Source organism: Panthera pardus, unplaced genomic scaffold (genome assembly GCF_024362965.1).
Source record: "Panthera pardus isolate Hobbes unplaced genomic scaffold, ASM2436296v1 HiC_scaffold_20, whole genome shotgun sequence".
NCBI classification, from domain to species: domain Eukaryota; kingdom Metazoa; phylum Chordata; class Mammalia; order Carnivora; family Felidae; genus Panthera; species Panthera pardus.
Window position 1 is genome coordinate 85,225,820 of NW_026526766.1, and position 13,303 is coordinate 85,239,122.

Sequence of the window (13,303 nt, forward strand, 5' to 3'; positions counted from 1 at the left end):
GTGGTGCGGTCACAGGAGCTCTGTGAAAGGAGGGCTGGGGTGATGTGAGGTGGTGTGTGTAGCGTGGACAAGAACAGGTGTGGAACCGTGGGTACGGCATAAGCTCGGTTTTCGAGGGAGCGAGCGAGCGTGTGTGCACGTGTGTGTGCCCCTGTGCCCGTGGGTGGGGAGCGGCTACCGCCCTGGAGATGGAGGTGCCCTGTGCCTAAGGGTCCAGGCCTCTGAGACCGGCAGACCCGGGTGTGAGTCTCGGCTCTCACCCTGACCCCGTGTAAGGATTTGAGCCAACTGCTTGACGTTTCCAACGAAGCTTCCCTTTCCTCATCTGCAGAATGGGGCAGTGACAGTACTTATCTCCTAGGGTTGTTGTGAGAATTCACTGAGCAACGGGATAAACAGTTGTGAAATGATGAGCACTTAGTAAGTGCTCAGTAAAATGTTAGCTATTGTTACTCTTGCCATTATTATTAACCAAACGTGGGTTTCTCTGGGTTTTAGGCTAATGCATGGCTTACATTTTATTTTACAGGCTTTCTGTGTTGTTCAGGTTTTCTGTCATGAACATTTACTAGGTCCCTAGTCAAAAAAACCCAAAGTGTAGTGTTTTCTAAAAGCGAACATCTGAATGCTATTACTTGGAAAAAGCATTTCCCAAGAATATGGAGAAAGGGAATTGAACACAGTCCCCAGCGTTAGAGTGGAAAAGGAACGGGTGGCCCCGTGGGCCTCATATTCGGCTTGGGAATCCGGCGAGCTGAGCTGCCGGGGGCTGCTGGCCGTTCTGTCCACTGGGGCCCTTTCTCTGTCACATGGACGGGAGACCGTTCACAGGGCTGCACTTGGCCGCTGTGCCGCGTTGACAGCTGCTTCTAATTGTGCAGAGCTGCACAGGACTAGGGCTGGAAAGGGAGTGTTTGGGAAATTTGCATCGTCTTCATGACCCTAAATCTACATGTGTCCTAAGCACGGTAGTTTGAGGATTTGATGAAGAGGTGGTGGCTGTGAGTTGTTATTCTGTAGAAATTAGTATGACTGAAAGCTGAGAAAGATGAATTACTGTACTCATTCCTTGACCTCTGTCCCCCAGACACATACCCTGACGCCGAGGAAGGCACCCATTTGTCCCCAGTGATTCTGTCCCCTCTTGTGGTTTGTCTGGCCAGGGTTCCAAGGCCTTCTGGAGGCCCTCATGTTCATTTCTCCCTGGGCCCTGCCTCCTCCCTTTCTCCGCACACAGCCCCTGGCGGGTGTTTATTTCACATTACTAAAGTGAACTGCCCTCCTGTGAGAACATTACACCCCATGTATGCGATTATAGTACAAACTAGACTGCAGTCCAGCTGAAGATCACTTGATGGGTTTACATCCACTCTGCCACTCTCTTGCTCGTGTTATCAGGGCAATAAAACCTGCCTAACACATGCGGGAGGCTTTTGGAAGCCTACGTCTTCAGTCGCTCCCTTGCCTTCCCATCCCACTCAATAAAATAAAATCCAGTCCTTATTTGCCCTCCAGGCTGGGCTATGACCTGGCCTCCCATCTGCTTCCTTTCTTACCACCTCTCCTCCCACTGCTCTGCTCCAACCACATTGGCTCCGCTGCTGTCCTCAGCCCAGCCCCTGCTTTGATCTGTTCCTTCATATCATTCACCCCTTCTCTCAGCTGGGAGCCTGCTGGAGTCCCACGTGAGGCCCGCAGCTCTGTCCTGGCTTTGGTGAGGACAGCCTCACCCTCTTCATCGCCTGCATGTGTGGCCGGGGCACATTCAGTCACCTGCTTATTGTGTCATTTTTCACTTAGAAATGGAAGGTGATGGCAACCGTGCCCACTCTGAGGGTCCTGTGAGGGTGAGATGAGACCCTCAGCACGTGCCAGGTGTTAGCACGGTTCCTGGCACAAAGTCGGTAGTCAGTAAAGCTTACTGGCTGGGCCTTGGTCCTTGTCCCAGGCATAGTTGGAGTCCTGCTGCCCAGGGACTGCTCTTCTGGGCACCTTATCCCCATCAGACTCCAGGGTCTCTCCTGATCTGGATCATCTGCCCCTGCTCCCACCTGCCCTGTGCTGCCTTTTCCCTCATTTAAGACACCCATTGAAAGTACTTATAATGTATCAGACATTATTCTAAGCAATTGACAAATATCACCTTATTTACTTCTTTTTTAACGATTTATTTATTTAGTAATTTCTACACCCAATGTGGGGCTCGAACTCACAACCCCAAGATCAAGAGTCACATGCTCTTCTGACTGAGCCAGCGAGTTATATGTTACTTCTTATAACTACTGCGTGAGGGAGGTGCTGTCCCTGCCAGTTTTCAGATGAGCAGGGTCGGGCCCTGGGGGTGGCAATGGCTTGGCCAGGATCACACAGCCAGCTGGTTGTGAGTCAGCCCCAGTCCATCTGAGTCCTTAACTGCTGTACTCCAGGGTCTCTCTTTTCTCAGCCCTCGTGCCCTCCCCGTTCACTCCTAAGACCAGAGCCAGCCCCGCTCCTGGGTTCCAAGTGGAAGGCCCCCATGGAGCATCTCTCATTCCTACCTCCAGCCCCAGGACCCCTACTTCCACACCAGGACAAGAGGATGCCATGCACCTTTGCTACTGTGATTTCCGCGAGGGTGACAAGGTCTGAAGGTCCTCGAAGGACACAGCAGCCACTCCGTCATTTGCCTGTTCTTAACCATGTCACCAGAGTCTAGGCCCTAAAATGCCTTACCCCTTAGTCAGACCCCACTCCCAGCCCCCAAACTGGCACTGTCTCCCCCGACTGCCTCAGTGGGTCGTCTACTCCCTGGGGTGTTTTTAGAACTAGTTTGACTAAGTGTGATTGTCCCACAGGTTCTTCTGAAGATCGTTCTAGACTGTAGAATGGGAGGAGGGGGGAGGACGGAGAAGGGTCGCCACTGAGCAAAACTGGTAATGCGGTGCCTGTGGCCAGTGGCAGCCTGGTGGTAGCCCATGGAGTCAGACTTCGTGACCTTTCCTTCACGCGGTGCGTGTTCCACGTGGACATGTTTTAGGAGCGTGATTTGGAAAAGATTGCAGTCCGGATCAAGCACGTGTGTGGAAGGCCCATGTGTTGGCACCGACTTCTGTGGCCTAGATCCTGCAAGGGTCTCCGGGGAGGACTTGTCCCACTCCCCAGGTTCTAGAGCCTTACCTCACTGGCCCCGGACACGGTCTGGGTCGGGCCTTTCTCAGGCCACCTCAGGCATCTGACTCCCGGACCCCTACGCGCAAGGCTGGCAGCTGGTGGCTTTCCTGGCAGTGTGGCCCCAAGTGGCTTCACAGGGAGAGCTGCGTGCAGTGGTGACTCTTGGTGTCACGTAGGAACGATTGCGTGAGGTAAAAGTTGTTTCTATATTGGTTAGTGATGTTTCCCCGGTTTCTTTGTAATAAACACTCTCCTTTGACTGTCAGAATGGGTGTCTAAATGAATCTCATGCTGCTAGGTTTTTCATTTAAGGCAGCTGGTCAGACTCCTTTTTGGTTCCAGGCCCACTGACGCTGACGTTGAGGTCCCTGTGGGACACTGGGGAAGGTGTGGCCAGAGGTGGCTGCATATCCTGGTCTGGAGCTCAGGAGAGAAACCGGGCTGGGCACAGATGTGCGGGGCAAGCCACGGAGGTGGATGTGGTCTTCCAGGGAGGACTGTGGACGGAGAAGAATACAGAAGAAGACCATGGACAGATTTAGGTGGATATGGGGTGGGGGGTGGGAAGTACCAGAAAAGAAAAAAGCAGCCAGAAAAGAAGACTGAGGCTAGGGGTTGTGAGAAGACAGCCGGAGAACAGAGAGCGGAGAGCATGGTGCTGAAGGGCTGGTACAGGCAGCGGGAACAGGTGGGGCTGCTGCCCTGCTGGGAAGCTGTCACCAGTAAGGGACAGAGCAGGGTCAGTGGAGCAGGGGGCTGGGAAGGAGGTGGGGAGGGAGGCGGCACTGACAGCCTGGAAAAGCTGTCTTTCAGCAGGACTCTCCTTGTTATTATTATTGTTCGCGGAGAGGAAGGAGGTGAGGGTGCAGGGAAGAGAGAGGGCTGGAGGGCAAGGCTGAGCAGGGGAGGGAACGGGGTCCAGTGCCCAGGAGGAGAGCGGGTCCCCGAGAGGATAGGTTTGCTCTTCCATTGAAGCCAAGGAAGGGAGAGGACGCAAGTGAATTTGCACATTTGGTGGCAGAAAGGTTTCTTCTCACAGCTCCTGTTTTCTCCCTGATGAAGCCAGGGAGCATCCACATGACAGAAGAGAGGCCCCGGAGGAAGCTGGCAAAGGACTGTACAGGCTCATACTCTCCTTTCACATCCAGTTGACCTCAGCAGAGAACTCAGAGCCAAGGACAGACAGGGTGCGATCAGGGCCCCAGTGCTCTTGGGAGGGGGCTGTGTGGTGGCCCAGGGACAGCCGGGTGGCTCACCCAGGATGCAAGGCCACCAGCCTCAGCCCAACCCCTTGTCTCCTTCTAGAACCAGCCCTGTCTCCTCTGGTCAATTTTAACTTAATTACACGCAGATCAGTTCCATAGCATAGACCTTTTTTAGGCATTAGTGACTGGAAGAGTTTTGTTCTATTACTTCACATTTTCCAAACCCACTTCACACAGATGGAATCTCTTGTAATCCTATAAGGCCAAACACAGAAGAAACAGTGCCAAGGAGGTTGGGCGCAGGACTTGTTTTAGTGCAGATAGAACGGTCTTATTTCTTTTGACGTCCTGATAAATCTTTCTGCCCTGAATTTGGGAGATTTCAACCCCGAGGAACACTCATACTCCATTCATTCAACAGATGAGGCTTGGCATCCGCTGTGAGCCAGACCTGTGCCCTGCATGTAACCTCCTTTGCCAGGCGTTACTTCTTTCAGTCTCTGCCACAATTCTGTGGAGTTAATTTCGGTGTCCCTGTTTCATCAGCGATGAAAACAGTGCCGACAGAGGTTAACTTGCCTGAGGTCGCCTCGGAAGTAAGTGGCCGGGCGGGATTCCGGGCAAGGTCTTTTGGTTCTTAAGTCCTTTGCTCCTTCCATGTCATCAAGGAACCCCTCAAACACAATGTTTCACTCTGTTGAGGTTTTCATTTTAAATGTTACGCGTCTCTCAGCGTGAAAGGTTCTTTAGGGAATTGTCAAAACCCTGAGAAGTATAGTTTTTGAACCAGGGTCTTAGAAATGTTCCAATCAAATAAATTTAGGGCAGATTTATTAAGTACTTGCTTTGGTTCCTGCCTGCATGACATCAGCAAAGCGAGAGAGAAATCGTCATAGATTTTGTTAATAATTTGAGATTGCAACAGGAGCACGGTGTGGGAGGAAGTGGAGGGTGTTTGGAGCTTGCGCTGAGTCTGACAGCAATGCGACCCTGGGAAGGGGAAGGTAGATAACGTTCACCAGCTACTTGTTATGTGCTCCGTGCCCTGCATGTCTGGATCTCACTTAGTCGTTATTTAATGAGCTTCACAGATAAATACAATATGATACCCATTTTAATATGTGAAAACTGAGCTTCTGAGAAGGTTGTCTTCTGAGATCATGCAGCTGGTGTGTGGAGGCCAGGATATGACTGGGTCTGTCTAATTCTAAATAAGATTACAGACTCTTAATTTAATGTGTGCACATAAACACATACTTGTGCGTGCATACATACACATGTATATGTGTAAAGCTTTTGCTGTTTATTAAAGAATTCAGGAAAAAACGAAGGGGTGACTATTAACGAGAAATTGGGCGACAACCATGCCTCAGTCCTTGAAACACCTCTTTTATATCTGATTATAATCCATTGCTTTCCAGGACTGGTTCTGGGATCCACAGAGGAGGGAGGTTCTTGTTCTCACAATTAAACTTTGAAAGGGCAATGATATACATTTGCAAAATAATTAAAGTATCTGTTCTGAAGGGGAGGAGAAGTCAATGTAACTGAGGCAGGTTGAATACATATTTTTAGAACAAGGAGAATCATGGTAAACAGAGGTGAATGCTACATCTCAAAGAGGTTCATGTCTGCTCGTGAAAAGAAATGAGTCAAGGTATTCATTCAAGAGGATGGATCCTGAGCCCCTTCCTCTTTGCTAAATGGATGTGGTGTGAATTACATGAGGTAACAGGTGAAGTGCCTTGGCCAGCCCCTGACGTGCGGGGGACTCTTGATAAATGGGTGGCGTTCGTTAACGTCCTTGTCATTACTATTCTTTGGGGTCTGCATTGTGAGGGTGTAAAGGACTGGCAAGGTCAAAGATGGTCGTGTTTTCCCGTGTGGGTGACCAGGAGGAGAATGGCGCATTTACAGAAGTGAGACAGCCGGGAGAGGAGCAGAGTGCATAGCCCCCGCTTGGTGCCTGAGTGCTTTCAAGTCCAGGCCATTGATCTTATATCCCGAGCTGTCCACTGCCTCCAGCCAGGCTTCACACAGCACCTGTGGCATAGAGTTGGGTCCCGAGATGCATTTGAAGGGCACAGCACTTCAGACAGAGCTGCTCGGCCAACAGGTTTTGTCTCTGGCCATTCCCACTGCCCTCCCTGACTTCCTAGTAGACCCCTATTCCTGCTGCCAGGCAGCTGGCTCTCCCTAAAGATCTTATTAAAGTTCCAGATGTGTGGCAAAAAAAAATGTTGTTAATAATAGCAAGGCCTGATACGAATTTAAAGAAGGTCTTGTAACTTAGGGATAGAGAACTTTCGTCTGCCTCCTTTATTCTGTTCTTCGCCAGCGCTCCCAAGCCACAAGCTGAGAACGCTGGCCCTTGGATAATGGGTTTTCTCTGGTCCTCTTATGCACCCAAGTCATCCTATTACAGTGTTCCTGTTAACTCCCTTGGGTAGGAACCAGCTTCACAGATGGGTAAAATTTAGATAATTTGATTATTCAAATTATAACATTAAACCTGTTGGAAAAGAGACGAGGCCCTTGAAGAAGTTGTTAAAGGCAACCTCTCCTTCTAGCCCCCTGTTGGTTGTACGAGATAGGGGAGGGGCTGACTTCAGGAAGGGGTGTGAGGTGGTCCCAGAATCTTCTCTGATTCCAGTGGGCTGGGGCAAGGAGGTTCCCTCATGCCAGGAGTGGAGGGTATCACGTGGCCAATGAACTCGTTTATCCATATTTCACTTTAAAATTTTTAAGTTCACCTGGGAGGATGGGTCTTTCTAGCTAACACATTATGCCCTCTCGCAGACAGTTTACCTTCAGAAGGGACTTCTGGTCCCAGGGGAACTGGCAGAGGAGGCAGTTTGTGGTTAAGAATATTTTGGCACAGAAGTCCTGGGAAATGTGGCCACAGGGTTATGGGCCAAAGTGTCCTACTTTCCATCCTCACTCCTGGGGGTCCCGGGGTACACCTCCGTCTACAGACCCAGCCCCCCTCTCCAGAGGACGGGGAGAAGACTGACCCACCCTGGTGAAGATATGGATGGCCAGGGCTTTGGCCCTTCCCCACCTTTGTGTCCACATTCCAGTTAGATGTCCCTTGTGTGTTAGAATCGCTGTTGAAATTGACTCTGTGCTTCCTAGGAACTAGCCAGCTGTGGATGGAGTAAGAAGGAGAAACATAGTCTCGCCCCCAACGTTGTGGCCTTTACCCGGAGGTTTAACCAGGTAAGCAGTACCCCTTGCCTGTGCGTGGCCGGATAGCGATCTGTTGTCCCCTTGGGCTGGGAGCCCTGCCGGGGTTCAATCCCAGGCACCTGGCCCCAGGTCCAAACCCCTCTTCCCGAACCATCCCGCCCATCAATCCTTTTGCCTGCACGGTCCTTCTTCACAGCAGGTGGAACCAAATACATCTTTTCCTGGGTTTAAATTGCCTCACTGGCTTCCAGTTCCACCTAAGCTAAGGCTCAAGCACCTTAATTTCCCTGCAGGGTCCTGCACGGTGGGTCTGGTTTCTGTCCACCCCTCCAGTCTCCTCTCTTGTCCCTTTCCCTGCTCCGCAGGCTTCAGCCATCCTGGCCTCCTTCTCTTCCCTGATGCACCCTCTCTGCCCCATCAGGCCCCAGATGTGCTGTCCTCTCAGTTCAGAATTCTTCCTCTCTGTTTAGCCCCCCAGTCTGATCTTAGCCTGAGCGTCACTTCTGTGGGGAGCTTTCTGTGAACCCCTAGCCCGTGCGAGGTCTTGCTGTCAGACATTCTCTCACTGGCCCCTGTGCTGCTTTTTCCATCTGGCCCTTTGCTCATCTGTCCTCACTGTGTGCAGCTCCTTCGCCTCCGTCTTCCTTGCCAGTCTGTGGGCTCCGCGAAGGCAGGAGCCATATCCATCTTGTTCACCAGCGCACCTCCCGCCACCTGGCCTAATGTCAGGCATATGATAGACCCTCAGTACATACATGTGGAGTGGATGAATGAGGTGCTCGGAACTTTTGAGTGCCCGATGCCCTGGTCACCGGCCCCGTACATACTACTGCAAACTGACTTGGCCCAGCCAGCACCTTTGCGCCAGTATGAAGATCTGCACCCCCACTGAAGGGAACGACGATGAAGACTTGGACCGGCTGAGGGCAGTGGGCTTCTGGCTTCTCAGCCAGATCTACCAGAATGAGATCTCTGGTAGAAAGCACCCTCTAAGACCTCCCTTGGACGGACCAAACCCCCAAATGGTGCTGTTGACAGTTTTTCTTCCTTCTTCTTGTTTTTCTGGTTTCAAATGAGGACAGTGGTTTAGAAATTGCATAGTGTACGTGACTGGACCTCGGGGTGATGGGCCTGGGTTTCCTTTGGGCCTTCCCACTCAGAAATGCTGGGCCCTGTGCATCCCCGCTGCCCAGCCCTCCCCAGGCTTCCCCAGCCTCGGCTACCACCGGAGGACGGGGAGAGCCTCCGAGAGGCACCAGCTTTTTGTCTGGAGATCAAGACTGAAGTTTGCATTATTGTTGTTATACTAGGAACTAAGAAGGACCTAGGCATCTGCAGTGGGGCTGTATGCACTGTTTGTTTTGAACAGAGAAGTTCTGAAGGCCTTTGTTTTTTTGCTCTTTCTTTTCAAAATCTTTTCCTTTTCAACTGAGCTTAGGCTTTAAAAAATAAAACAGATGTGCACACACTGTCAGAGGATTCATAGTTTCCTTCACAAAACTATTTGACTGGAAGCCAGCTCAGTCCCACCTCTGGCCAGCCACAGTGCTCCCGGAGGAGGGCCGCTGGGGGCTCTGATGTAATCTGCTTTGCACGCGGAGGCCAGGTCAGCCTGGCAGAGGGTGGTGCAGCTCGTTCCGCGAACAGTTGCATCGTGTCCAGATCAGACCAAGCGGGTGAAGCGAGCCAGAAGCGAAGTCGCGTTTTCCCAAACAGGACGCTCTGAGAAATGGTCTTGCTGCCAGCCTGTCAGCTACTCAGAGCGAGCAGCTCCTGGACACGGCCATTTGGCTTCAAAACTGGCCAACAGCCAGGCCCGGTCAGCCACTGGGGCTGCTTTCTCTGAGATGAACCGATTGGCATCCCTTCCTGGCAGACTTTTATATGTGAGAACAAGGCTCCCCATCAGACTCCAGATAAAGGAAAGCAGGTCAGTTGCCTTTGTGAGCCTCAGTTTCCTTATCTGTAAATGAGAATAACAGTATGACTCACCTTGCACAGTTGCTGTGGAGATTAAATGAAATGGCACACGAAGAGCTCTCAGCACGGTGTCTGGCATGTAGTAAGCGTCCAAATGTTTTCGGGGAAAGTAAGAGAGAACAGGAAGATCAGCTGATTGGAAGGAGGTTGCCCGCAGATATGAGGCTTCTTGTGGCCAAACCAGAAACCCAGTGGCCAGACCCTGTGGGCTTGCCTGCTTTCTCTGTGGGACCTGAGTCCCTTGGAATTTGTTCCTAGAGCTCATGGAGGGATGGCAGCACCCAGCTGAGTTCACTGAGCTGTCTGCTCTGGGCCAGGCTCCTATCTCGGCCCCAAGGAGTTCACCACAGACCACAGAAGTGCTCCACCTTTTTTGAATCATGTGTTCTTTTGAGAATTTGAAAAATATATATGCATATGTGAACCCGTTTCCAGATAAATGCAGAGATGTATAAATTTGCATTTAATTTTAGTGAGTTCAGTGCTTGCCCCCTCAAAATGTGTGCACGAACACTTTAGGGGTCTGTGAGCAACAGCCTAAGAAGCTGTGGTCACAGAGAATCAAACCCCTACGGGTTTGCATCCTAGCCCTACAACCTACTTGCTTTCCCATCTTGGGTTGTCTTTTGACCTTTCACCTTCCTTATTTATAAAGTGGGAAGAATCATTTCAAGTGGTTTTGAAGATTAAATGAGAATTGTGGATGTAAAGGGTTTGGCCCCGTACTTGACACATAGTAAACAATTAGCATTAGCTGTAAAAAGGGTGTAGAGTAGTGGGAGCTCTGAACTGAAGGACAGTGAGGCCTGGGACTGGTTGCTGGCAGCAGAGTTGGAATTGTGTCCTGAAGATGCTGAAGAATTCGGGAAAGATGAGGAGGGAATTGGGAGAACTTGGTTCTGGTCTAGATTCTACTGCTAACCTGTTTCAGGCCTCGGGCAAGTCACTTCCTCTCTCTGGGTCTCAGGATCCTTATTGGGCAGGGCCAAAGGTTCCTGGTTCCAGGAAGCTGGGTCCCTTCTCTGGCAGCTTCCTCCTCTGTGGCTGCAAGATGGCTGCCAACAGATCCTGGCTCACATCCTGTTGTGAGGGCAACCCCCAGCAGAAAAATCTTGCCTCCTTTTCAGTAGCTCTGTCATCTGATGTTTAGCTGCTTTGGCTTGTGTCCCATCCTGTTCATCCTGATCAGTCACTCTGACCATGAAGACATGAGGCTCTGGTTGGCCAGGTCTTAGAAATAAGCCTGCCCATGGAGCTAGGGGCAGGGGGCCTAGGCCACATGAGCCAAGAATGGAGAAGTGATAGTTCCTCAAGAAACTAAGATGTCAGCCAATTAGGAATAGAGGGGAACTTCCTCACCTTGATAAAGGACGCTTACAAAAACCCTGCAGCCAACATCATACTTAATAGTAAAACATTGGATGATTTCCCCCTAAGATTGGCTAAGATGTGCTCTTTCAATACTTCCATTCAGTAGTGCAATAAGAAAAAAAAAGGTATGACGATATACAGATTGAAAAGGAAGAAATGAAACTGACTTTACTCACATATGACATGATTGTGTATATAGAAATTCTCAAAGAAATCTGTAAAAAAATTTACTGTAACTAGTAAGTGAATATAGCAAGGCTGCAGAACACAAGATCAATATACAAAAGCTGTCCTATATATAAGCAGTAAAGAATTAGAATTTGAAATAGAAAACCCCCACGCCACTTACAATACACACACACACATACACACACACACACACACACACACACACACACACACACACACACTGCTTAGGTATAAATCTAACAAAGCACATAAACGTTTTGTATGTGGAAAGCTGCAAAACGCTGATGAAAGAAATCACAGTATATTGGAATAGATAAATATTCCATCTTCATGGTCTGGAAGACTCCCAACTTGATCTATAGAGTGAAGCAAATCCCAATCAAAATCCTATCAAGCTATTTTGTAGGTCGAAAAAACTGATTCTAAAATATATATGGGAAGACTAAAGACAGAATAACCAGCGCAATGCTGAAAAAGAGCAAAGTTGGAGGCCTCGCTCTACCTGATTTCAGGACTAACTGTAAAGCTACAGTAATCAAGACAGCATGGTCCTGACAAAAGAAAAGACACCTAGTAATGGAACAGAACAGACATATAGTCGTCTGATCTTTGACAGATGCATGAGCCCTCAATGGAAGAAGGGTAATCTCTTCAACAAAATGGTATTGGAACAATTGGAACATTTTTTTCATGTATGTAAAATAACGGACCTAGACACAGACTGTATAGATCTTTCATAAAAATTAACTCAAAATAGGGTGCCTGGGTGGCTCAGTCAGTTGAGGGTCTGATTCTTGATTTCAGCTCAGGTCATGATCTCACAGTTGTGAAATTGAGTCCCATGTCAGGCTTCACGCTGAGCATGGAGCCTGCTGAAAATTCATATTCTCTCTCTCTCTCTCTCTCTCTCTCTCTCTCGCCCCCCTCTCTCCCTCCCTCTCCCTGCCTCTGCCCCTCTTCCCTGCTCACACACTCTCTCTCTCTAAAAAAAAAAAAAAAACAAAACAAAAAAACCCCAAAAAACTCAAAATGGAGCATAAACCTAAATGTGAAAGATAAAACTATAAAACTTTTAGGAGAAAACATAGAAGAAAATCTATATGACCTTTGGTGATGAGTTATTAAATGTAACACCAAAAGTACAATCCATGAAAGAAAAAACTGATTAAGTTGGGCTTCATTAAAATTAGAAATTTCTGCTCTGCAAAAGACACTGGTAAGATAATTAAAAAACAAAGCACAGCCTGGGGAAATACTCACAAAACACATATCTGGTAAAAGAATTGTATCCAAAATATACTCTTAAAACTCAACATTAAGAAAACAACCCAATTAAGAAATGGGCAGAAGATCTGGACACCTCACCAAAGAAGTACAGATAGCAAACAAACATATAAAAAGATGCTCAACGTCATTTGTCACTGGGGCAATGCCACAACACTATGCACCTTTTAGAAGAGCTAGAATAAAACAGTGACAATACCAGTTGCTGGCAAGTATCTGGAGCAGTACAAACTCTCATTCATTGCTGGTGGAAATGCAAAACGGTACGTCCAGCAATTACACTCCTAGATAATTATCCAGCTTCTTTTGAAATCTGCTGTATACACATACACACAAATATCTTGATAGCAGCTTTATTCATCATTGCCAATAACTGAAAAGAACTAAGATATCCTTCAATAGGTGAATGGATAGACAAACTGGTAAATCCACACAATGGAAGAGTATTCACCAAAAAAATAAATAAAGGAATCAGCCCTCAAGCCATATAAAGACATGGATGAACCTTAAATGCATATTACTAAGTGAAAGAAACCAGTCTGACATATGTATGATTACTTCCACCTCCCCGCTCCCAGCTTTTTAAAAACATTCTGGGAAATGTAAAACGTTTTTCAAAAAGGTAAAACTAAGGATGATAAACAGATTGATCAGTGGGTTGCCAGAGGTTTGAGACGGGGAGAGCACTGAGTAGGTGAAGCACAGAGGATTTTTTAGGGTGGTGAAACTATTCTGTGTGATGCTGTATGATACATAGTGTCATTTGGACACACGACACTATGCGTTTGTGGAAACTCCTAGAACTTTCCATCACCAAGAGTAAACTTTAGTGTATGCAAATTTGAAAAATTTCTTGTGGAAATTAACGAAATCTAGAATGGAATACGTAACATAAAATCTAACCATATTATAAACGTATGAAACAACATCACTGA

The 13,303-nt window shown here is 48.4% G+C and overlaps 1 protein-coding gene across 14 annotated transcripts in view; it reads left to right on the forward strand.

The window, feature by feature from the left end:
• Window positions 1-13,303, forward strand: part of RALGPS1 (Ral GEF with PH domain and SH3 binding motif 1) — a 314,360-nt gene that overhangs the window by 129,121 nt on the left and 171,936 nt on the right. For all 14 annotated transcript variants that reach the window (XM_053908291.1, XM_053908299.1, XM_053908296.1 and 11 more), the window contains one exon: window positions 7,491-7,574. In XM_053908291.1, coding sequence (XP_053764266.1) covers window positions 7,491-7,574 — 84 coding nt within the window. The remainder of the gene's footprint in view (window positions 1-7,490; window positions 7,575-13,303) is intronic.